Source organism: Pteropus alecto, unplaced genomic scaffold (assembly GCF_000325575.1).
Source record: "Pteropus alecto unplaced genomic scaffold, ASM32557v1 scaffold215, whole genome shotgun sequence".
NCBI lineage: Eukaryota > Metazoa > Chordata > Mammalia > Chiroptera > Pteropodidae > Pteropus > Pteropus alecto.
In genome coordinates this window covers 624,138-649,890 of record NW_006436287.1, presented here as the reverse complement: position 1 = coordinate 649,890, position 25,753 = coordinate 624,138, and the positions used below count along the sequence as shown (strand labels likewise).

At 40.3% G+C, this 25,753-nt stretch overlaps 2 protein-coding genes across 3 annotated transcripts in view; one reads left to right on the top strand and one right to left on the bottom strand.

The window, feature by feature from the left end:
• The window catches only part of MCAM (melanoma cell adhesion molecule), an 8,841-nt gene extending 3,541 nt beyond the window's left edge, over nucleotides 1–5,300 (top strand). The window contains exons 5-17 of one of the 2 annotated variants that reach the window (XM_006912611.3): nucleotides 1–32; nucleotides 126–213; nucleotides 1,153–1,332; nucleotides 1,441–1,562; nucleotides 1,647–1,809; nucleotides 1,906–2,024; nucleotides 2,096–2,237; nucleotides 2,404–2,525; nucleotides 2,635–2,776; nucleotides 2,884–2,955; nucleotides 3,143–3,290; nucleotides 3,607–3,724; nucleotides 4,205–5,300. In XM_006912611.3, the coding sequence (XP_006912673.1) occupies nucleotides 1–32; nucleotides 126–213; nucleotides 1,153–1,332; nucleotides 1,441–1,562; nucleotides 1,647–1,809; nucleotides 1,906–2,024; nucleotides 2,096–2,237; nucleotides 2,404–2,525; nucleotides 2,635–2,776; nucleotides 2,884–2,955; nucleotides 3,143–3,290; nucleotides 3,607–3,724; nucleotides 4,205–4,234 (1,478 nt within the window). In that variant the 3' untranslated portion in view covers nucleotides 4,235–5,300. The remainder of the gene's footprint in view (nucleotides 33–125; nucleotides 214–1,152; nucleotides 1,333–1,440; nucleotides 1,563–1,646; nucleotides 1,810–1,905; nucleotides 2,025–2,095; nucleotides 2,238–2,403; nucleotides 2,526–2,634; nucleotides 2,777–2,883; nucleotides 2,956–3,142; nucleotides 3,291–3,606; nucleotides 3,725–4,204) is intronic. The other variant, XM_015589961.2, reaches the window with a different exon arrangement.
• A 372-nt stretch (nucleotides 5,301–5,672) lies between these two features.
• CBL (Cbl proto-oncogene) overlaps nucleotides 5,673–25,753 on the bottom strand; it is a 94,674-nt gene continuing 74,593 nt past the window's right edge. Inside the window, 5 exon segments of the mRNA XM_006912610.3 lie at nucleotides 5,673–13,950; nucleotides 14,963–15,145; nucleotides 15,904–16,004; nucleotides 16,377–16,513; nucleotides 24,260–24,358. Of these exon segments, the coding sequence (XP_006912672.1) occupies nucleotides 13,607–13,950; nucleotides 14,963–15,145; nucleotides 15,904–16,004; nucleotides 16,377–16,513; nucleotides 24,260–24,358 (864 nt within the window). The 3' untranslated portion in view covers nucleotides 5,673–13,606.

The following is a 25,753-nucleotide window of genomic DNA, read 5'->3' as shown; positions in this document are numbered from 1 at the left end:
GCATTCCTGTAAACAGTAGGGAGCCTGAGGAGGTGAGATATGCCAGGGCGAGTACGTGGTAAGTAGAAGATAAGGAGGGTCTTGGTGGGGTCTCAGGGCAGGGAGACTCACCCTGTCCTTCTTAGGTTGCTACGTGTGTGGGAAGGAATGGGTACCCCATTCCTCAAGTCGTTTGGTACAAGAATGGCCAGCCCCTGAAGGAGGAGAAGAACCGTGAGTAGCCCTCTCAGCCCTCAAAAGCCATGCTTATGGCATCACACATAGACCACCTAACATTTTATTTTACTTTCTTTTTAAGTACACAAGTGTTGCTTGAAAATATTATTCATACGAATTTAAATTATACAGAAAATCTAGAAGGAAGATTTCCTTCCTGCCCCAGACCCTCTCCCAAAAGTAAGCTCTATTAATATGTGTTCTTTTAAGCCTATTTCTATGTACTTACACATGTTAATAAATCTAGGAATATACAAGCTTTTGTTTTGTATTACCTAAATCAGTGGTTCTCAACCAGGGATGATTTTACTCCCCCTCCAGGACATTTGTCAATGTTTGGAAATATTTTTGGTTGTCACGAATGGAGGGGTGCTACTGGCATCTAGTGAGTAGGGGCCGGGGATGGTGCTAAACATTCTACAGTGCACAGCGCAGCCCCACAACAAAGAATCATCTGGCCCAAAACATCAGTAGTGCTGAGGTTGAGAAACTCTAACCTAAATAGTATTGTGTGGTATACATTGTTATACAGTTTTATTTTCTTTTGACAATGAGTCTTGGAAATCTTTCCAGGTTAGTCTATTTAGATCTACCTGACTATTTAGCCTACTGCCCAGGATTCCATAGGATGTATATAATGTAGTTTAGTTAACCATTCATTAAGTGGATGTCTAGAATGTTTCCTCATTTCTTTTTTCCATCATTGGAGCACTATTTCCACACATGCTTGTATGTGTACCCCTGTGTAAGTGTTTGTCCAGGGTAGAAAATGAGCAGTGAAACTTCTGGGTTGAAGGGTCTCAACTTGCCATTTGTACCTTGCCCTCAGCAGGTGGTAGGGTCTCTTAGGTTCCCCCCTGCCAACCCCTGAGGAGACTGTGAGTGGGTTGGAGGCAGAGCTGAGGCCTGGCCCTTCTCCCCTTCCTCCTTGCTCAGGGGTTCACATTCAGTCATCCCAGATCGTAGAGTCAAGTGGTTTGTACACCTTACGGAGTGTTCTGAAGGCACAGCTGCTTAAGGAGGACAAGGATGCCCAGTTTTACTGTGAGCTTAACTATCGGCTGCCCAGTGGGAACCACATGAAGGAATCAAGGGAAGTCACTGTCCCTGTTTTCTGTGAGTACTAACCATTGCATGGGGGCTGAGCCTGGGGGAGACACCTGCTAGCCACTCCTTGCCCAGGTTGGGCAGTGCGGGCTGAGAGCTAGCCCCTTTGCTGTACAGACCCAGCGGAGAAAGTGTGGTTGGAAGTGGAGCCTGTAGGAATGCTGAAGGAAGGGGACCGTGTGGAAATCAGGTGTCTGGCTGATGGCAACCCCCCACCCCACTTCAGCATCAGCAAGCAGGTGTGGAGGGCCTGAGGCCTGGTGCAGACAGGGAGGTAGGAGGGGCTGGAGGTGCATTCTGCTTACCCTTTCATCCTCTCCCAGAATCTCAGCACCAAGGAGATGGAGGAGGAGACAACCGATGACAATGGGGTCCTGGTCTTGGCGCGGGCCCAGAAGGAACACAGTGGGCTTTACGAATGTCAGGGCCTGGACTTGGAAACCATGGCATCACTACTGAGTGGTCAACAGGAGCTGCTGGTGAACTGTGAGAGATTGGGGCCCAGTTCAGGGGACCAGGCTGGGGCAAGAGGGAATCTGCCCTGTCCTGCCCCAAGCAGGCTGACATTGTTGCTGTCCCCAGATGTGTCTGATGTCCGGGTGAGCCCCGCAGCCCCTGAGAGTGAGGAGGGCAGCAGCCTTACCCTGACCTGTGAGGCAGAGAGTAACCAGGCCCTTGAGTTCCAGTGGCTGAGAGAAAAGGTATCCAGGTGGCCCCGGGACTATGGGGTAGGTGGAGCTGGGAATGACCTCTGACATGTCTCTCACCCCAGACAGGCCAGGTGCTGGAAAAGGGGCCTGTGCTCCAATTACACAACCTGAAACGGGAAGCAGGGGGAGGCTACCGCTGCATGGCATCTGTGCCCAGTGTACCCGGCCTAAACCGCACACAGCTGGTGAACGTGGCCATTTTTGGTGAGGCCCTCTTGGCAGAAATCAGGTGGCCCCTTGAAGCCACCCCAAGCTGTGTGGTTTCAAGCACTTTGAGGACAAAAAGCCACCCACTGCCCTGGGTGCTCTGTTGGGTACGGGAGGTTGGCTAGCTGAGTTTACTGCCTCACCCTACCCTCTGCCTTTCCAGGGCCCCCATGGATGGCATTAAAGGAGAGGAAGATGTGGGTACAGGAGAATGTGGTGTTGAATCTGTCTTGTGAAGCATCAGGACATCCTCGGCCCACCATTTCCTGGAATGTTGAGGGCTTGGTGAGCTGGCACATCTCAACTTCTTGTGCTCTTATTAATCCCTGCCCAGGCTTTGCTGCCATGACTGGACATCCTCCCCACCCACTGAGCTGTGCCTCCTTCCTTGTAGACAAGTGAACAAGACCAAGATCCACAGAGTGTCCTGAGCATCCTGAATGTCCTTGTGACTCCAGAGCTGTTGGAGACAGGTGCTGAATGTGTGGCCTCCAATTCCCTGGGCAAAAACACTACCATCATTTTGCTGGAGCTAGGTAAGGGTCTTGTCCTGCAGAGTATGGCAGGAGCACACCCAAGCATAGACATCAGCTTGTGTTCTTCCTAACTCCTGTCCCAATCCATTTAACTGCTCTCCCAACAGACTCCAATAGTACCACTGGCCTCAGCATCTCCACTGTCAGTCCTCATGCCAGAGCCAACAGTACTTCCACAGGTAAGCCAGGTCTGGCCCAAGAACAGGGCTATACCAGGGCATCTTCATTCTGCCCTTACCATCCCTGGGAATTCCTGCCAGGAAAAGTGAGCATGGCTCATCTTCTGTCAGCCCTAGGTTGGGTGGGCAGTGATGGAAATGTGGCAGCTTGGGGCAGAGAGTGACTACGAGTGTCTTTGTGGGACAGAGAAAAAACTGCCAGAGCCTGAAAGTAAAGGTGTGGTCATCGTTGCTGTGACTGTGTGCGTCCTAGTCCTGGCTGTGCTGGGTGCTGTCCTCTATTTCTTCTACAAGAAGGGCAAGCTGCCATGTGGGCGGTCAGGAAAACAAGAGATGTAAGCACAGTTCCTAGCACCCTGCCCACACCCCATCTCATGCTACCCAGCTTGCTGCCTCCTGGGGATGTTCCCCTGCCTGCCCCAGTGCCCCTTAGGAGTGGGAGTGGGACACTGGATCTGAGCGCTCTCTGCTTTACTGCCCCACTACCTAGCTTCCATCACCCACACCTCCGTTTCATTCATTACCTGTTTCCCTCCCCTGCGCTGGCCCCAGAACACCGAAGAGCTCATCACCTGGTCCAAGTCCTTCCCAACAGCCCGTCCTTCCCTTGACCCTGAGTTGCCAACCTCTTGCCTCCCTCCCTCCTCCTAGCACGCTGCCCCCGTCTCGTAAGAGTGAATTTGTAGTTGAAGTTAAGTCAGATAAGCTCCCAGAAGAGATGGGCCTCCTACAGGGCAGCAACGGTGACAAGAGGGCTCCAGGAGACCAGGTAGGAGGCAGTTCCTATGGCCAGTGCCTGACACAGCCTCAGGGATTGGGAGCAACAGGGACTAATGGTTCTCATTCCCCTGAACACTAACACCTTCTGTCTTTCATTCTGTGTTGGAGGTTGGGAGCAGACCCTATCTCACCCTCATAACACTACTCACAGGGCCAGGCAAGTGGCTGAGGGACCCTGGAGAGGGTAGCTACCAAGACTGAGAGCAAGGACCCTGTCCCATCCCATCACCCTTTCCTGAACAGTCCTTGTGGCTCAGGTCATGAGGTGCAAAGTGTGGCCCAGTCTGACTTGGGGGCTAGATTCTCCCTCCCTGCCCTGTCATACCCACCCTTGCCTCTTCCCTTCAGGCTGCTGCACCTAGTTCATCAGCTTTTGCTTCAGTTTCTTCTCACTTCTAGTGCTCACACCCTGAACTCTGGTCACTGTCTTCACATTCCCCTCTTACTTATCCTCTTCCTCTATTTTTAGGGAGAGAAATATATCGATCTGAGGCACTAGATACTGAATCACACTGAACTCTCCTCCCTGTCTGGACATGTCCCCTGCTCACCCTCGTCTCCAGCATTCAGGATGGTCACTATGGCCTCTAAAGTGGATGACAGAGAAACCCCTGCTCCAGCTCACCTGCAGATCCCATTTCAGAAGGCCAATGGGCTAGGACCAGAACCATCCTGAGAACCTGACTTGGCCCTGGAGGCCCCCTCCTCAGGGACCAGTCTACCACTATCTCAATTTGTTGAGTGATACTCATCCCAAGGAGGAGACCTCAATATTCCAGTAATGGGTAGGAGTTTCTTGTAGACTGTTTCCCTTTACACGTTATGGATGTAAATACTCGTCTTCTACCAGCAGCTATTGAATTAGGTAGCCTATTTATCTTGAGCTGATTTCCTGCCCCAAAGGCTGGCTTTGTAATTCTGTTGTGTCATTAAAGTAAGGATGCACTGAGCCCAGGCCCCCCTCCACTGGTAAAATATGTTGTTCGCAATGGTTCTGGAGAGTACTCCAGCAGTTATCTGGAACAACTGCCTGCCTGCCTCTGGAGTCCCTTTTGTGACACTCCTGCCTGCCTGCCTCTGGAGTCCCTTTTGTGACACTTCTTTCTCTGGGCAGCAGCCAGGAACTGGTGTCATTCCTTAAAAGATTTGCTGGGTGTTATCTCATTGTCCCTGCAGTGTGGAAGCTGTGCACTGTTTTCCAGAGTTAAGGCCATTGAAACTGAGCTATATTTGTTTGGCTCCCACAGCCCTCTCAAGGGATGATTTAAGACTGAAAGGTGAGAGTAGGGGACAGAGATGAGTTCCAGATGGTCCTTTATGGGGATTAAGGTTATACTAGCACCAAACTCCTACAAACTGAGCAGATGGGCCTAGAACCCAAAAGAAGGGCTCTAATGGAAAGATGGTACTTTAGGGACGAGAAATGGGGGCCTGGCTAGATTTTGAGGTGTGTGTGTGTGCACGCATACATCTGTATGTATATATGTTTTGTTGTGTGTAAATTTGCAAATTGTTTCCTTTATATATGTATATATGTGAAAAATAAAGCTTAATTGTCCCAGAAATCTTATACTGCTTTTTATCTATCACGGAGCCACGGAGCAACCTGAGGCCTCCGGAATTGGAACTGTACCAAAAGGAACACAAAACCCTTTGCAGGTGGCAGCAGAGACCAGAGGTTACCTTTGCTTCTGTGCAAATGGCTCAAGCTCTGCCACACAGGGTAATCGTCCTCTTGCTCAGCAGCAGAGCTGCCCTGCTCTAGGCAGCCTGCAGGGCCTGGCAGGTTCTCGGCAAGAAGCTTTTGCTCTTTTTCTATGCTTTCCTGTCACTTAAACTTGCCCTTGAGGTAGCAGTACAGACTTGCTATGATAAGTGGGCCTACAGCTGCCCAACGTTTCACTCCGTCCCATGAGCGAACAAGAACTCAAGACTGCTACAACAAAAGAAACTTTATTTAAAAATATTTTTTACAGACAGGGGTGCTTAAAAAAGCTCTTTAGTTAACTGTGTATGGAAATGAAAAAATTAATAAATAACATTAGTATAACAGACCTCTAAACATTAACACATTGGCAAAACAAAATGGTCTTAAAATGAAAATGAATCTTAAAGCTCTGCTCTTCTCTGTAAGAATATTTACCTTCTGTTTTTCTTATTCTTTACATGTGAGTGATTAAATACTACTAATATAAAAATTTTTTATATTAATAACATTTTAAAATAGTCCACAAAAATCTCATCTAAGTTTTCATGTTTTAACACTGATATACAAATTAGGACTCATTCTGGAGAAAGCATCAAGTTCTCTTCAGCCCCACCCACATCAAGAATGTTAAAATCCCAAATAAGGAGGACTTTAAAAAGAATTGTTTCTATCTCCAAATTCTTTATTAGTTAAAGGCAGGGAAGAACTGAGAAAAGGGAAAGAAAGAAGTAAAATGTAATTATACAGGAAACATTTTTTTTTCTTTTTTTTCCTGACACCTAATGGCCATAATACCGAGGATAGGCTTCTGGTACATTGTTCTTGCTGCCTTTCCGAGGGGAAAACTGGACCCTGAAAAGGGCGCTAGCTGCTTAATGCTTTGGGTCTGAAGTCTTCAGATGAAGGGAGAGGAAGGTGATCTAGGCCAGTTCAGGATCCAGCAAATGGAAAGGACAAAAGCAAACAACCTCCCCTTCTCAGGAGAGTCCATTCTACACTTTTCCATGGAGTGGGGTCTTTAATAGGACTAGGAGGCTGGGACACTTGAAATGGTCCACAGCATACCTGGAAATCACGGAACATTCTGTTTCTTCTTGCTGGAGACAGCATTCAACCTGGTTCTTGTTGGAACCAACCAAATGATCCCAGAGGACAATGTTTATTTCTTCCAACTAAGCATCATGGCAGGGAAAAGGGACTACTGACACACTGCATGTATATGTCATCTCTTCAGCCACACAGAACACTCTTCCCTTCCCCTAGACTGTAGAGACCAGTGACACTCAAGGTAGAGGAAAGCTAAGACTCTGGTATTTCCATATTAAGTCCTAAAATGCAGCCTGGGATACAGTGCTGCCTTAGAAAGGCACAAAATGTTTGGCTTTTATTCAGTGTGCTAAAAATTGTCTTGTTTTGAATAAAGGAAAAAGATATATAAGGTTAACAATCCCAAGTTACCACAGCCAAAAAGCAGATGTAGGAGGTACTTCATAGCTGCCATGCCCAAACATATGTTACAGCAGGAGGTCAAGACCAAGACACTAAAATCATGCTGAGAAGAGTAGGTCAGGAGGCATCTACTCTCACGGGCACTGGGCCTGCAGCTTACTCACCCAGATAGCAAAAGGATGTCAAAGAAGAGAAAACATGCAGTCTACAGACTCGTAGGTAGCTTTCTGCCCCTTCAGTTTCCAACAGCCACAAGCATGGCTACCCTCACCCATCTTAACAGGGTCAGAGGTGGGAAGGGAGGAGGGAACTGACACACAGGGTACCTTAACACATATGTTTAAGTGCTGGGCTTGGGCACACAGTATACCCCACTGCGGGGCCTGAGCATGGAGGCAGTACAAGGCCTGAGGGGTTACACATAGCAGATATTGGGAAATCCTCCTTTTGGCATCCCAATCTGGATCAGGGGTAGAAGAACTTGTGAGAGGTAATGTCTTCAAGGCGCCTCCCACATTCATTTTTGAGACTGAATCAAGAATATGACACTGTAAATCAGAACTCTGATTTGCTTGGCTATCAAATCAACGAGATCTGTGGTTGGCTTTCAGCCTTTACTGTGTCAAAGAGAGGGAGCGGTAAGCCACATTTTTCTCGAGCACTATACAAGGAAAAGGGCAGTGAACTCTCCAAACAGCTGTTAGTCTGTTGCCAGCAGCAGTGCTTCCCATTTAACAATGAATGAGCCTGCACGCCATGCTTGCTCATCCCTCTTTTCCCACCTCTTACTCTTTTGCTACTTTCTGGAACCAAGAAACACAGTGCTCCCCCACCCCCTTTGAAACCAATGAGATTTCCTAGGATGCTGTGGAGGCACATGGCATTGCCATCCCTCTGCTCCTTAATTCTGGAGCCTAGAACTAGAATATCAAATGCAAAGTCGGACAACCTACCCTTCATCATGTGCCTCAATGTATATCTTTGGATTATCAGATTACTTTTGTGTTTATCAAATGGCTCCAGTAGTTTTAAAAAGTTTAAGTAATTATGAAATGCCTTAATAACACAGGACAGGCTCTAGGGTGAGATAAATAAGATAAAAAGATTCAGGCAAGCAGAGGCAAAATTTTTAAAAATAAAAAATAAAGGTTTGATACAGGACTACAAAGAAGACAACTGGACCAGGAAGACAAAGATATCTTGTCTAAAGAGTTCTCAGTAAAAACTCCATTCTAAACTGAATCTATATCTAATTTATCTTCTGGCAACTCTCCCAACTATTACATATTCTTACTGGCTACAGCAACGTAGTTTCTGAGGCACCTGGGATGGCTGGTTTAAGACTACTATTGAGGAGTCCTCTTCATACAGGAAAGACCAAATCAAACAGTGAAGAGGAGGGTACACAAGGACACAGGCCATGGGCCCACAGAATAAATACATTTTTAGTACTGAACCCTAAAGAGAGCCCAGAAGTCCACTGTGATCTGTGATCTGCTCTCTAAATCATATGAAAGAAGGCTAAAAACCCTGAGTTTGAATGAGGGCTAAGAAATGTCACTTAAGAATAGACTAGCTTCGAAACAGGAAAAACTGGTCCTACAAAGGAGATAATAAATCTTGGACACCAAGACTCATAAAAGGAAGAAAAATAGGAAATAAACAAAGACAAAAACCTGAATTTAAACCTAAGAATTTCCTTGATATCCCAGACATGGTCCCACGGCTGCCTTTTCACTCTTGAAAAAAGCAGTATGATAGCAGTTTACTATTATTTTTAGGGTGTCTATCCCATCTATACCCTCTTCTCTAAGAACTCCCTTTCATCTCCCCTCTGAAGGAGTAAGCTGCTGTTGCATACTCCTGTGTGGCAAGGATAACTAGTTACCAGTAGATAACCAATAAATGTGCTGGAATGATTATATTCTTTCTTTCTTAAGAATATGAACTAAGAGGTACTAGGAATCTGATAATGGTGATCCCTAGAGTTGGAAGGTCAAGTAGACTTGAGGACCGGGGTATCTATTTTGGGACCATGCATGCCAATAAATGGACTGAGAAGCAGGAAAAAGGACTAGATACAAAGTTTTACAGTTCCAGCTCCCTGCAAGAATCAACTTATTTCTTATCCTGTGTTCTGTGAAATACTCTGCATCCTTATGATTCTTTCCTTTCTTTAGCTTGAATACTTTTGTTTCTTACATACAAAGGATTCCCAAACAGGATAGTCAAAGATATAACCCTGATCTTCTTCCAGTATGTACCCACCTCCATACGTTAAATGGCTATATGCATTTCCAAAGAAAGACTGCTAATGTAGATTGAGATCAAAGTAGTGATAGTAATGCTTTATGCTGAGTTAGAACACTGTAGGTGGAATTTCTAAAGCCTGAAAGTGTAAGAGAATAATGATGTGTTGATTTTGATACTTTTAGGTCTCTAAGCTCTCTAAGCTCCCCACCTCAAGAGATAACTGAGTTCAGTCTGTTTTACTGCTTGACTCTGAAAGACCAAATAAATGATTGAAGATCAGGACCCAAAGACAAGTGTGCATTCCTTCCCCACACCTTCAACCATTCTACTTCAACCATTCTAAGACACAGGATTAGGATGGTTGCTGAAGGACTGGAAAACAAGTTCCAACAGAATGGGAGATGGTGACAGGTCTCATAAGGGTGATAAGGAAACTCCCCAATGTGGGGCACATGGGGATCAGGGACATAAGCAGCTCAATAAAAAGGATCAAGAAAGGCACCAGATTGGAAAGGGAATTGGGGGCAAATGCTTCACTTAAAACATTTAGCTACCCTATTGTGCAACTCTGAGCCAACATACCCCTCAACTCATCGAACAGGTTCCACTGAAATACATTAAAATGGTGGGTGTCCATGAGACTTACACCAACGAACCTCCCAGACATTAGCAAAGCTATAGGGAGAAAACAGGGAGCAACAGGAAAGTCTGGAACTGATTTTAACCAGGATAGCTCTATAAGGAAATAAATGCAAGTACAATCTCCCAACGTTGGTAAATCACCATGTAGTGATGGCAGGGAAGAACATAAAGCTGACACTTTTGGCACATGATAACCACTCATAAACATTTACTGAATGAAAAAAAACAACCAAAAAAAACCTGATAAAAAGCCAGGTCAATGGTCAGAATACCGTTATTCCACGGGCAGTGGTCACTGCAGAGTCAGAAAAGCCAACAGTAAGGAGGGGGACTTACAGTTTGGGAAGAAAGTCTATCACCCTCTGACTTTCATGATGTGAGGTAGGAGAAGATTCTGCATTAACACCATTGCTGATCACCCACAAAAAGGGCTATATATCTTTAGTGCATATTTGAAAGTTGCCAAGAGAGTATATCTTAAAAAGTTCTCATCATAAGGAAAAAAAATTTTTTGGAACTATGTATGGTGATGGATGCTTACTAGACTTATTGTGGTGATCATTTTGCAGGGTATGCAAATATCGAATCATTACTTCGTACACCTGAAACTAATACAATGTTAAATATCAATTATATCTCAATAAAAAAGAAAAAAAGGTCTAGATCTTGTTATTAGTACCCTAAAGGGAGCATAGAGCTGGGTCCCTACTTTGAAAGCAAATTTACAAAAATTCATTATGGTCCATTTGGACTATAAAATATATTTTACTTTTATGTAGAAGAAATAAATACTTCAAGTATGAAGAACAGTGACCCCCACAAAAATGTTATTTCTTAATCCACAAAACAGCAAAATGATATCAATAGTACTATCCCACATCCTGGGCCCTGGTGTTGAGAGTTTGTATAAGAAAAGAGAATAAAAGAATGGCAGAAGATCTGGAGTGGGACTAGGGTAGAAAGGGCCATCCACAGGTATAGATCACTACCTTACATAAATAGTAACAGATAAATGCTGAGATGATCAATTGTCCAATCTATTGTTCACCTAAAGGGAGGTATATCATAGGGCCCAAAGGTTTTTTCCACTTTGAGAATCCTTTAGTGGTAAATGCATTGCAAAGCAGCCACCCAGTAATGTGGCAGGCTATGTAAAGCAACCCAGGAGGACATAGAGTAAACGGGGAACTGAGTTGAATGGAATAGCCTAATGCATTTAAGAAAAAGGAAAACATCAAAGTGGTTTTTACCTTATCCACCTGATAGTTAACAGAGGAGGAACCACTTATAATTAGGAGGGAGGAAAGGGATGGGTTTGCCCAAAACTCAAAATAAACCCTGCTGTGAAAGAGCAATTTTAGTTCACTTCAGAGCAGAGCCAAAGAATTAAAAATTGCATTACAAATGGAGGATGAAGAAGGAGATATTAGTGCCTTTAGCCAAAGAAAAAATTTAAGAAATTAAAGTTTTAGAAATAACCTCAAAACAAGAGCCATGTGAAAACTTTCCTGAGGCTCACCTGGCAAGCTCAGTCAGGCGTGGACCCAGGTGTACCCTCAGAACACCCAAAGAGAATAACCCTCACAGAATGGTCTTAAACCTTGAATGCCTACAGATACACAGCTGACCAGCTAATGAATAAACCAATCAATGGTGCACATGTTCAACACAGGGATCTGGTACTTCAGTTCAGGAAGTACCCAACAGGCCACACGAGTACTCCATTAGGAAAAGAAAGGATGTACTTGCCCTTAGCTTATATAAGTGAGCACATTCTCCAAAGAACAAGTTTTGAATGCATCTTGAAAATGCAAAAGATATGCAGAACCAGTGCTTTATTCTCTTGGTAGATCTTCAGACTATGGGCAATATCAGACAAGGAAAATTTCCAGTGTGGATAGGCATTGGACCTGCTGCCATTTTTTCTAGTTCTTTTGTTTAGGCCTTTGGTATCTACATAAAATGCAAAACTGAATGTTACCACAAACAAAACACTACACTGGCTTTTAGAAGGAAATGCTAAGTTACTGTTTCTTACTTACTGCCATTCTCCTCTACCCCTCTCCATACCAATTCAGGACCTCCCATACCTGAAGGTGGGCTGTCTTGTTTTCCACAGAGGAGACACTGGGTAACTATGGCAAATCAACAAGAAGTCCTGTATTGTCTACTATAAAAACATAAATGGCTGAGACTAGAGGATAAAACCAAAATATCTATGAGTAACTGAAAGCCAAGAAAAGAGTTAGAAAAAGTTTTAGTTACAAAGAAAAGAGAGGGAAAAAATCTGCTTTATGAACCTGCAATTACACAAACTGCCTGGCTGTTCACATATTGTCTTTGACTACAGTAGTCATTTATTACACTAAATGATGTCTTCTTCAGACAATGCAGTTATTGAAGAGTATATAGGATCTAGGGAAAAAGGAAAGGGGAAGGATATGCTACATTCCCAAAGCCATAGGCACAAGAGAAAACCAAGTTGTCAGGTGACATCAATGTAGGATTGGTGCTTGTTATCAGCAAAATGCTGTGCTACCATGGGTTGGTACCCTCAATCCTTAAAGGGCAAAAAAAATTTTTTTTTCTGAAAGTATAACCTGGATCACGTTCAAAGGGAGGAGACACTCATACAAGCTGGAATTAATGAACTGGGAAGAAAAACTGAACAGATATATCCTACTGTCTATTTTGTGCATTTTATGGACAACAAGGTAAAAAAACACATGAATGAAGTTTCCTAAAAGCTTCACAGTCTTCCAGAAAGCCATGCTGGAAACAAATGCTCTTCCCCTCCCATTAAGTAGAAAAACGCATGACCTACGTTAGACATACACATACCTGGCACCAAGGCAATTGACTCCCACAGGTTATTTTCTGGGGAGGGCATGGAATGTATTTGAAGGCCTTTATTTCAAATCAGTCATTATGTAATTATGATAATTCAAACATCTTATTTTAACAGATTCAATGTTCCTACAGAAACAGTGCTTTGGAGTGACCAGTGTTAGCTGTAAATATTAAACATGACTATAATGATATAGCTACAGTACTTCCCCCCCACCCCCCATCCATCTACTAAATGAACCAACACCATCACACACAATATAGAACATCCTATAAGCCGCTTGCCTTCAGTAAGGCTGGTCATAGCAAGCCAAATGCCAATGACAGACACCAAGGTGAAGGAGGAAGGTGCAGATGAGAAAGGACAAAGGGAAGGTGTTCTAAAAATAAAAGACTTCAGTTATGCATATGATAATCCAAGCCAGAGGGGAATGTTGAAGTTGTAATACACACTGGAGTTGGATATAATACCATAGTAGATGTAAGTTTTTAAAAGATTCCTTCCTAAACCTCTTGTGCTAATTCCCTTCCTGGGAGGAACACAGACAGAAGGTTAACCTTACAATCACAAGACACACACGACCACACACAGATAAACACACATACACAACCACGTTCTTAACCCAGGAAAGTCTTAATTAAGACTAAATCCTCAATTAGGATTTACAGCACAACACCTCTCCTACTGCCTTCGGGACTGTTCCCCAGGAAGGCCACCATTTAAAAAAAACCCACACTCTCTCTAAGTGGGGACTGAAGGACAACTCAAAACAAATAAAATAATAAAACACACTAGCTGCTCCTATTTCATTCCACTGCTTTGAAATCTTAGAACCACAGATGTGATAGCCCACAGATAGGGCCAGACTTGATTGTGAAGTCTCCAAAGGAACCTCTCTGCCCTTCAGGTGCTACTTGAGTAAGAGCTCCCAGCTCATTGGTCCTCTAAAGCTGCAGCAGGGAGATGATGTGCTAGGTGGCCACATGGGCAGGAGAAGAAACAGAAACGAATTCTCGGAGGATATTTTTGGCCATTTCAATGTTGTTGTGGGCAATGACCAAAGCTTTCTGAATGTCCTGGTAGGAGTATCCCTGACTCATGAGGTTCTCAATCTCGCTGGAGAGCTGAGGAGAGGGCGTGGCGGCAGAAACAGGAGCAGGAGCAGGAGCAGGAGCAGGAGCAGGAGCAGGAGCAGGAGCAGGAGCAGGAGCAGGAGCACCACCTTGCTGACAGCTACTGGCTTTTCGTTCAGAATTGATTCTCCGAGGGTACGGCTTGGGAGGCCTCTCAGGAACTTGGGAACCCTCAGTGAAGTCTAGAAGACATAGGAAAGAAAATATTGCAAATGTTGGGGGGAAATCCTCATTTAATGGCAGTAATAACAATATAATATCAAGATACTACTGACCTACTGTCGATTAGGTACATATGCTCTTAAGTCAAAAGGCTGGCTGGGTTTTACAGGTTCAAGGAGTATATAGTATATACATATATAGCCTCCTCCTTCTCACAGCAGAAGCAACCCTCTAAATATACCACGCACCTGTTCTATTAACAATAACCATTACTGTCATAAGCATAGAACATCTGCATTTACATTGTGTTTTACACTTAGCAACAAGTTTTCATATACACTACTGCCTGGATTATTTTTTTTAAATGTCTGAGGGGGCCAGAGAAGATACTAAACTCCTTTTACAAATAAGGAAACGGAAATAAGCCTAATCTACAGTGAAGAAGCATTTAAACAAGGCTGGGTGGGTGGGGATCACTGCTTGTTTGGGCAACTGGACGCTGTGTATCTTTTTCACCAGCTGTCCTGAAGGCTATCTTCGATTTCCAAGTGACAGAAATTCTGGCTGCTAAGCTACCAGGCAGACACAGGTGCAAGAAAAGCAGCACTTGATAGTCGAGGCCCACATATGGGCTGGCTCCAGGCCATTCAGTGTGCTTCCCAGAGACAGCACACCTCTTTTCCAGTGAGATGGGGCCCGGAAGTCAGGAATGTGTGGTCTGAACTGTTAAGCTTAATAACCACTGTCTTAATGTGCACTCAGAAGAGTCAGAGGTCCTGCTTACCCCCAGCACAGGAGGAGCCATGGTTTAAGGTGCAATCTCATTTCTAAGTCTGGCAAAATCCTACAGCATCTGACTACAATTTATCTCCCTAATTTGGGGCCCAGGACCTGCTTTCCTCTCATTTAGACATACTTTTTAGTCTACTACTTCCAGCTACTGACTTATTGTCACCAAGCAATCAGTCATCTCTATTTCAGTAGAAGCCATACAGCAATTCAGTACAAGCCCAATGTAGCCTGGAGACTCACTTGTTGTGGGATCACCTTCCAGAGACAACCAGCCAAAGGAGGAGCTGGCATTAGAGATATCTGACAGAGTTCGGCGGGCAAGCACTGCTGGCACAGGTGGCTTAGGAACATCATACCCATCATCATCATTTTCTGATTCCTCAGGGCCAGTGCTGGCATGGTCTGCAACCAAATTCCCTTCACCTAGAGAAAAGTTTGTGCAGTTATCTTCTTTTTTACATACTTCACCTTCTAACACATTTCAACATAGGGTTATCCATCCATTCATTCATGCATGCATGTATGCATCCATGCCCAGAGTCAAAGAGTTACCAAATGTCTACTATGGGCCAAACACCATGTGAGGTAGAGATAAATATACCCAAACACCCCATATGGCTGGAGATCAAAGAAACAGAAAATAAAATCTGCACTAATCCTGCAGCTCTACCTTTCTGAACATGTCAAAAGCTCCCTTGCCAAGGTTAATAGCCACTTATACAAAAGACTCAAGTGCCACTTTATGGCATTCACTCAACATTTCTATCTGCATGTCACCTTGGAAGGTCAGCCAACGGGCCCTATGTATGCTGCCTTCTTAAACTCTCTACTTGGTAAACTAGTTAATATGGGAATTGAGTATTCATCACCCTCACAGAAAAGAATTTCATCAATGCAAAAAGCAATGGGAATAAGATGGAGCTGCCAGCATTGCAGTTCCAGGTCATATAACACAAATGTTTCCAGGCCCAGAAAGGATGAAAAAGCACAAAGGAACTAGCTGTATGAATAGGAAATAAAAGAGAAGAGGTAGTTTTACTGCCCATGGATCAAAGATATTTTGCAAACAAAATTATTTAAAAGAATTTCCTGCTTAGATTAAGCTACCTCATTACCCAAATATTACAGGCTCATTCCTACGGCAAATCAACAATTTTTAAAGTAGCAGAAAAGCTACTCACCAAAGGTGCTGCTCTCTGTCACAGATGGCACTGCCTGGGATTGAATATTATACATTGCTTCATATGTACAGCTATCAATCTGCTGGTCACAATCACACACTCTGACCCGAAAGGAAAATGGCACAATGACTTTTTGAAACAGAACTCTGTTATCTGCAAACTTATTAAGATTCATCTATCCACAACTACTCTAGACCCTGATTCTATCAAGATAACATTCCCCTTTTACCAGTTATCGCTAAGTAATGTTGTAAGACTGACTCTTATGATGATTAACAGATATGTGTTTTTGAGATTACTGTGATGTTCAGGAAACATAATTGGAATTGCTTACAGCTTTAAGAACCTTCAATAGTAGGAGCTAGATATATCTCTCTGCTTTAATTCTGGCTGGATAACAATATGTGAAGGTAGCAAGCCAAGTAGATAAGTGGTGTCAACTGAATTCCAAAACAGGATTGTTGCAAACTTACCGTGAACTCTGAGTTATCTCCAAAGGCCATTTTGCATCTGGCTTTTGAAGCCCTAGAGGCCTAGAGGAGGGAGTCATATACTCTGTGTTCCTCGTGTGCTCACACTGCTCCACAGGAGGCAGCTTTGGCAAAGAGGTCTGGAAGATGAAGAATAAAAACCAAAAAAAGAAAACAAAAATTAACAAGCTGAAAAACATTAAAATATGAAATAAGTGGCTTCAAAACAGATCATAACTCAAATTTGACATGGCAAAATGGATGCCACCTAGAAATCTATTATTACTCCTGGCTAAGACAGGTACTTATTAAAAACACACTAACTTAAATTTTCACTTTTAGTTGACCAAAGGTGTGGCTATCATGTTTGAGATTGTGTTACACTGGGATAATACTTCATACCGTTTAGACTCTGTCCCTAAATAAGTTAGAGTCCCAGTCCAAGAGCTAGTATGCCAGTTTTCCTTTAACTAGGCATGAATAAGAAACAGCAAGTGGTTTTCTGACAATATGCTAAGAATGTATACAAATATCAATTTAAAAATCTACCTATGGTTTCAAAGAATATACAGCTTGTTAAAAGCTTTCTCATATGTTATCTGATAGTATAAATGTATTTTCTCATTTTATACAAGAAAAATATGAATAAAAGAGATAAGGTGCCTTGGTAGTTTGCATCATCTGGGACTAGATCCCACATCTTCTGACCCTGGCTTCAGGGATCTTGCCATTGATACTCATATATAACTCTCACCTAGAAGTTTTTTAAACAAATCCTCTCCTACCACCCCACCCTCTGAAACTAGACAAAGAAAAAACAAAATAAAATTAAGACAAAATCCCCATTCAATTATATAAGAAACATACATGTGCTTACAACACTGACTCTGGGAATATGAGTTAATGAGTGTTTCTCCTCCCTTCCTCTTTATGCTTTTGCACATTCTAATCTGTAAGAAACACCTATTAGATCTGCCTATCTGTGTTTACTTGATGTTTATTTTTACTAATTACTAAAGCAAAAGCTGCTTATTACAAAATACTTAAATGCTACAAAAACTTAACAGATGACAGTCCCTATAATCTATCTCACTTGAGATTTTTTTCTTATGTCTACATGTTACCTTTATTATTTGTGCATTGCATGCTGAAGTTCTGAGGCTGAAGTGTACAGCTATCTACACTATGTCTTGAAAATGTGTCTTACTTTATTTATTGTAAGAAAGGCTGATGGATCTCTTATCATCTCTTATCAACCTTTCTTAGGATAATGATAGACAGAAGTGTAGATAAAACAAGTATAATAAAATAGTAACAGTAGAATCCAGGTGGTGAGTATACTAATGTTCACTGTAAAAAATCTTTCACCTTTACTCTATGTTTGAAACTTTTCATAATAAAATGCTGGGGGAGAAATGATCCATAAAGATTAACAAAAAATACCAAGTACTAGTGAAAATGTGGGGAAAATGGGTACTTTCTTAAACAGTTTTAGAAATAAGAAATTGGTATAACTTTTCTGGAGTGTAATTCAGCAAAAGTACTTAACCAAACATACAACATGCAAACCCTTGTACTCAGAAATTCCATTTCTAAGAATTTCCCCTGGGGAAATAATCAAGAATATTCACTATAGCATTATTTATAATATTCAAAAAATAGGCAACCTGTCAAGTAATCGTGTATTGATTAAATTTTGAACTATTCATACAGCAATATACCTGAAGTCAACTGTGTCCCTCAGTGCTTTAGAGGTTCCAAAAGCAGGGGCCTCAGAGGGCTACTTCTGTTTCTACCTCAGGTCTTATCTATTTCACATATTGAGGTTACAACTTAAGTCAATTCCACTGCTTTGCATCAATAAAAATAATTTGAAAATCATTGTAGTAGAAGAATATAATGATACCCTAAGAATGTTCAAGATATTCCTGGGGAAAAACAGCATATAAAATATGATTTCATACACAGAGAAATGGCAATGAACGAACACACATCACATTGCTAACTATTATCTGACTCTAGGTGGTAAGGTTATGGATAACTTCTATTTCTTCTATTTGATCCCCCCTTTCTCTCCTCCCATGCCCAGCATCATTTACCTGTATTTTCTAAAAATTCTCTAACACATTACTTTGACAAAAAGGGTCATTAAAAGGGCAATCAAAAAGCTTTAATTATAATTTTTTGTTGATGTTAAAAAATATATAAAATTGTGCCTTTTCATTAAGCATTTTGGTAATACATACTTTAAAAAATTCACATGCTTTCATCGCAATAATTCTACTTTGGATCTCTGATTATGTGCAAAGATGTTCACTGAAGCAAATTTATTAGAAATAAAAGCTTTTAAACAAAATAAATATCCAACAACAGGGGAATGATTAAGTATGTGGTTATAATCACATATAATAATATGTAATCACTAAAAGTAAGGATTTTGACCTCCCCTTTTTCTCTCCCTCCCTTGCCCTTGCCCTTCCCCTTCTTTGGTGCTTTCCCCCAGGGGTGGGGTAGGGGGAGATTCTGAAGAACTTTTTAAATGATAAGGAGAAATGCTCAAGATAATAATGATAAGTTTTAAAAGAGAGAGACTACAAAACTATATCTTGATTTAATATATATATATTTTACATGTTTAGAGCTATGGGCAAGTAGCAAGCATCATCTAACCATCTGCCTAGAATAGCTAGCTAGAAATTTAAGCAGGATAAAATACAAAAGAAAGGCATTGGTGAGCCACTAGACAGCCACGACTAAAGAGGCCGAGATTCCAGAGAGAATACACCAAGGTAAGACTCATATTAGTGGTTCTAAACTTGGGGTTTCAAAGTAGTTTCAATAGGCTGGGGAAAGAAGGGCTAGAATTTTGGGGTACCAAGATGGACAATCTGTGAGGGACCAAAAATCCTGAAAAAAGGAATAGCAGAGAATTCTGCCTGCAATTTTCCCTAGTTATTACTAATCCCTAAACTGTGTATACATGGGGTTAGAGTCTGAGAAACCAAGCAGAAAACAACAGTTGAGGTGGTAAATAGATATTTTGGTTGTCTTGCCAAACTGGAGAGACAAATGCTGAAATTAACAAAATATGCCCTTTACAATATAATTGTAATTTATATGTTCAATAAAAAGGAGGATAGAGAATTTTATTAGAAAACTATAATGAATAAATTTTTTAAAATCACAGAAATTCTAGAACATAAAAACACGGTATCTGAAAATACAAATTCAAAAGATAGATTTAGGGCAGATGAGAAACCACAAAAGAGAAGATTAGGGAATTGGAACATAGCAGAAATGATTCATATTAAAGAGAAGAAAAAGAATGGAAAACACATGAGTATAACAGCTATGTTAGGGATGCTGAAAGGTTGAACATTCAGATAACTGGAGTCACAGTAGGAGAGGAGAAAGAGAATGCATTATTCAGTCTATTTTAAGAAACAGTGGCCTAGAATTTTCTAAAACTGATTACAAACATCAAACTACAAAATTAATAAATTCTACATATCTTAAGAAGAATAAATATAAAGAAAACTACATAGGAGGATTATAGTAAAACTGCTGGGATGCAAAGACAAAGAGGTCTCATAAGTACCCAGAAAAGAAATAATACCTTTAAAAGAGCAAATTTAAGCCTGAGAGCTAATTTTTCAACAGAAACAATGGAAGCAGGAAGGCAGCAGAATATTTTTCAAATGCTAAAAGAAAATAACTCCCGTTCAAAATATTACACTCAGTGAAAATATCTTTAAAAATATATATATATATATAGAAAAATATATATATTTTCCATCAAATAGAAGGTACTTTTTGTCAAAACCTGGGAGAGTCCATTGATAGAAAAGACACACCCACACTCACATCCATACACTCACACTCTGTCTCTATCTCTCTAAAGGAAGTTCTTTGGGCAGAAGGTAAAAGATTCCAGATGGAAGCATGGCAAAGCCATAAGAAACGAGGAGTACTACAGGATAAATAGGTGGGGGGATTTAAATGTCCAAGAAGTGTTAAGAAGCACTGATCTGAAGTAGACTCTAATGAGTCAAGGGTGCATGATCCCCAGGACAACTATTAAAAGAATAACAGAAGGGGTGAAACAGTATAATAAAAATAATTTAAAAGAAAGCAAGAAAGTAAAAAAAATGTACAAATCAAAGATGGATAATAGAGTAGAAAAAATATTCAAACTATAAGATAAAGAATGCTAAACTGGATTTAAGGGCAAAAGTATATACTGCTTATGAGAAACATACCTAAAACATAAGAACACAGAAAAATTGAAAGTAAAAAGATGGTAAAATATCATGCAAATACTAAAAGAGAGCTGATGTAGCCATTTTCATATAAGACAAAGCAGACTTAAAGGAAAGTAGTGGATAATAAAAAAATTATCATTTAGTATCAATTCTAAAATTCTATCTACCCTAACTACATAAGATACATATACAATACAAGTGGATAAAATAAAAGGGAAAAAGGGACCCACAATTATAAGGGGGAGAATTTAATACACTCCTCTTATTATCTGATAGAACGTGTAGGCTAAAAAAATCAGGAGGGAGATAGAAGATTTGAACACGATTAACGAACTTGCCCTCATCAACATATACAGAATGCTATGCCCAACAACTGCAAATTGCACGTTCTTATATTTAAAAGTGGCAGATATTACTGGAATTTATCATAAACTAGTCAATAAAGAAGGTCTCCAAATGTTACAAGTTAAAATAACAGAGTATGGTTTTCTGACCACACTGGAATGAAACTAGAAAGCTTCATTAACAGGACAACTAGAAAATTTTCCAATGTTTGAAAATCGGGCAATACATAAATAACAGATGAATCAAACAAGAAATCACAAATAGCAAAAGCATATATTTTTACATGAATAATAATGAAAATAAGACATATCCAAATTTGTAGAATGCAGCTAAAGCATTTGTTATAGACCAAAGGTCTGTGTCCTCCAAAATTCATAAGTTGAAGCCCTAATCCTCATTGTATTTGGAGATGGGGCCTCTGAGGAAGTAATTAAGATTGGATGGGGTCATAAGGGTGGGGCACTAAAATAGGATTGGTGTTCTTATAAGAAGAGACACCAGAGAGCTTGCTAATGTTCTCTATATCTCATCCCTTGTACACATACCAAGGTAAAGCCATGTGAAGACGTAGCGAGAAGGCTATGCAAGCCTACAAGCCAGGAAGACTCCACACCATAAGAAACCGACTGTGCTAACACGCTGATCTTAGATCATTCTTCTCAAGTGCACGTGGGACAGTTTCCAGATAGACAATATGTTAGGCCATAATTTAAGTCTCAACAGATTTTAAAAGACAGATATCATACAAAGTATCTTTTCTGCCCATAACAGGATGAAGTTAGATATCAATAACAAAAATAAAACTGAAAACTCACAAAATTGTGGAAATTAAACAATACATTTTTAAACAATCAACTGATTGAAGAAGAAATTACAAGGGAAATTATAAAATACTTGGAGGCAAGTGAAAACAAAAACACAACATACCGAAACTTAGCAAAAGTAGTGGTGAGGGGGAAATTTATAGCTCTAAACGCTTACAATAAGAAAATAGGAAAAATCTCAAATCAACAAGCTTAACTTTACAACTTAAGAAACTGGAAAAAGAATCAACTAAACCCAAAGCTAGCAGAAGGAAAGAAATAGTAAAGATCAGAGCAGAGATAAATGAGAGAATAGAAAAACATTAGAGAAAAAAAAAATCAATGAAACCAAAAGTTGGTTCTTTGAAAAGATCAACAAAACTGACAAAGTTTATCTAAATGGACTAAGAAAAAAGAGAGAAGACTCAAATTAATAAAATCAGAAATGAAGGTGGGACGTTACTTCCAATTCTACAGAAATAAAGAGAATTATAAGTGAGTACTATGAACAGTTGTAAGCCAAAAAACTGGACAACCTAGATGAAATGAGCAAATTTCTACAAACACAAAATTTACCAAGGCTACATCACAAAGAAATAGAAAATCTGAATAGACCTATAACTAGTAAGGTTGAATCAGTAAACAAAATCTCCCAATAAAGCCCTGTTCTTGATGGCTTTCTGGTAAACTCTACCAGAAATTTAATAAAGAACTAATATCAACCCTTCTAAAACTTCCCCCCAAAGTTGAAGAGGGAACTCTTTCTCATTCAATGATGCTAGCATAATCATGATAAAGTCAGACAAAGATACAAGAAAACTACAGACCACTATCCCTTATGAATATAAACTGATGCAAAAGTCTCCAACAAAATACCAGCAAAAAGAATTCAGCAGTATATTAAAAGGATTATACCCAATGACCAAGTGAGTTTATACCTGGAATGTTGTGATTGTTCAACATATGAAAACTGATCAATATAATCAAGAAAATGAAGGAAAAAAATTCACACAATCATCCTGATGCAGAAAAAGCATTTAACAAAATTTAACACCATTTCATGATAAAAACATTCAACAAAATAGAAACAGAAAGTATCTCTACATAATAAAAGCCATATATGAAAAACTCACAGCAAGCATCATATTCAAAAGCATAGGTAGCAAAAGAAAAAACAGACAAATTGGACTCTGTGAAAGTTTAAAAATTTTATGCATCAAGACACTATCCAGAATAAAATGGCAACCTATAGAATGGGAGAAAATATTTGCGAATCATATATCTGATACAGGATTAACATCCAGAATATGTAGCAAACTTCTAAAATTCAACACAAACAACCTTATTAAAAAATAGGCAAAGGCCTTAAATAGACATTTCCCCAAAGAAAATATATGAATGACCAATAAGCACATGAAAAGATGCTCAACATCACTAATCATTAGGGAAATGCAAATCAAAACTACAATGAGATACCGCCTCACACTATTAGTATGGCTACTATAAAAAAAAAGAAACCAGAAAATAACAAGTATTGGTAAAAAAAATTGGGGGAAACTGGAACCCTGGTATACCATTGGTGGAGATGTAAAATGGTACAGCTGCTATGAAAAACAGTATGGTGGTGCCATATGACCCAGCAATTCAGCCTTTGAGTATATACACAAAATAATTGAAAGTTGGATGTCAAAGAGATATTGCTCACCCATGTTCATAGAAGCATCATTTACAATAGCTAAAACATAGAAGCAACCCAAGTTTCCATCAACTAAAAAATGGATAGGCAAAATGTCACATATACATGCAACGGAACATTATTTGGCCTTTAAAAGGAAGGAAGTTTTGCAATGTGTTACGACATGACAAATCTTGAAGACATTATGCTAAGTGAAATAAGCCAGTCACAAAAAGACAAATACTACGTGATTCCACTTACATTAACTATTTATAGTAGTCAAAAATCACAAAGACAGAAAGTATAATAGTGGCTATCAGGAGCTGGGGGAAGGGGAAAATGGAAAATTACTGTTTAATAGGTAAAGAGTTTCACAAAATGAAGAGTTAGGAGATGGATAGTGGTAATGATTGTACAATATGAATGTATTTAATACCATTAAACCATACACTTATAAATGGGTAAGAAGGTAACTTTTATGTTATGTGTATTTTACCACAAAAAAAGGAGATACTTAAGAATTAAAACAAAAATTATAAGAATTAAAAATCTTTTTTAAAAAAAATCAGCAAAACCAAAATTGCTTCTTTGAAAAGATTAATAAAGTTGATGAACCCCAGAAAGACTGATCTATGTACATGTACACAAAGAATGTAAAGACACAGTCCAAAACATAAAACAGGATACTTTTTACATGATGCAAATACAGATCAAGTTTTATTTTCTTCTTCATATTCCTCTGGGTTTTCTCAATTTTCTATAAGAACCAACTCCACTGTATGAAATACAGCTTTAGTAAACTTACCTGGCAGCTAGAGAATAAATGGCACTGGCAGATGCAGAAGGTTTGATTTTGGAGTGCTCACACTCTGGACCTGGCAATGGACTGCTATTCATATTCTGGAAAGAAAAGTGTTGAAAAAGGACCTTCTTAACACAGCTACATGTCTCTTATTTAACCTATTCAAAATAATAAGGACAATAATAAAGACACAGACCTCATTCTCAACGCCATGCTCGGGGGTTATTACACCTGACAAAAGCATAGCTCCTTTCAGGCTTTGAAGAAAGCTCAAATGTAAGGGTTAAGGAGATAGAGATCTAAAAAGAGCCAAGGAAATGGAGTTTTGTTTTGTTAATTCTAGAAAGATTTGAAGAACCTGGCTAAAAAAGTACCATTTCTAGTTTAAAAATCTGTACATCTTTCTACATTGATGCCATCAGAAAGTCAAATCTAATCCATAATTAGACTGCTTATCAAATAGATACTACTTAAATCTAAGTTACCCCTGTCCCTTTCCTTGCAACCAAGAAATATGCAGTTTATTCCTTCACCCTTCTAATTTCATCTTTTCCAACTACCTACTGGCCAACTCTTCAACAGCTTGTCTCAAATGCAACATGTCCCTAGTTAAGCAAGGTCAAAACCTCAGGGGGTGTGTGTGTGTGACTTCTTGTCCTTTTTCCAACCCACAGACTGCTTTCAAGCCTTATTTTTATTTTTGTTTCCCATCATCTAAAGACTACCCAATCTGGCTGCTCCCATCTGCTCACAGACAACTATTCTTCCTCTTGCTTAGTTGGCACCAACTATAATAAACCCCTTTGTTATTCCTCAAATAGACTCTCCCAAACTCACTTGCTTTTCCCTTCATCCTGGAACGGTCTTCCCCCAGAATTAACACAGCTCACTCTCCCCATCGCTCCAGGTCTTTCCTCAGAATTGTGCCCCATTCCTCCATGTACCCCCACCCCAACCTCAGCTGTCCCAATATCCCTTTTTTTGTGATACTTTTCTCCATAGCGCTCACCAGCTAAGACATCCTGTATGTCTTATTAACTTATCTTGTTTATTTTCTGTCTTTCCTGCACTAGAATGTAAAGTTTATGAGAGCAAGAGTTTTTGTTGAGTGCATAAATGAACCAACAAAAAAATGAATACACATTATCCCACTCCCAGTTCTGAACTCCTTATCTCATGCTTATACGATGGACCCCTAATCTGTCTTTTTTCGATCTATTCTCTTATCAATCCCTTTTGCATACGACTATTAGATTCATCTCTTTAAACCATCATTTTGGTCATGTCACTCCATTAATTTAAAACCTTCAAATAAATACTCATTTCCTACTAAAAAAATCCGAATTCTTTTGGGATGGAGTATTCAAAGCCCTGTAATCTAGTACTAATGCTCTTTCTAGGCCTTTTTCCTACTCTGACATTCAAAATTTCTGCTCCACTCAAAAAACTAATTTTTGTTCCACTATACACTTTAAGCATTTCTGTCATTGCAG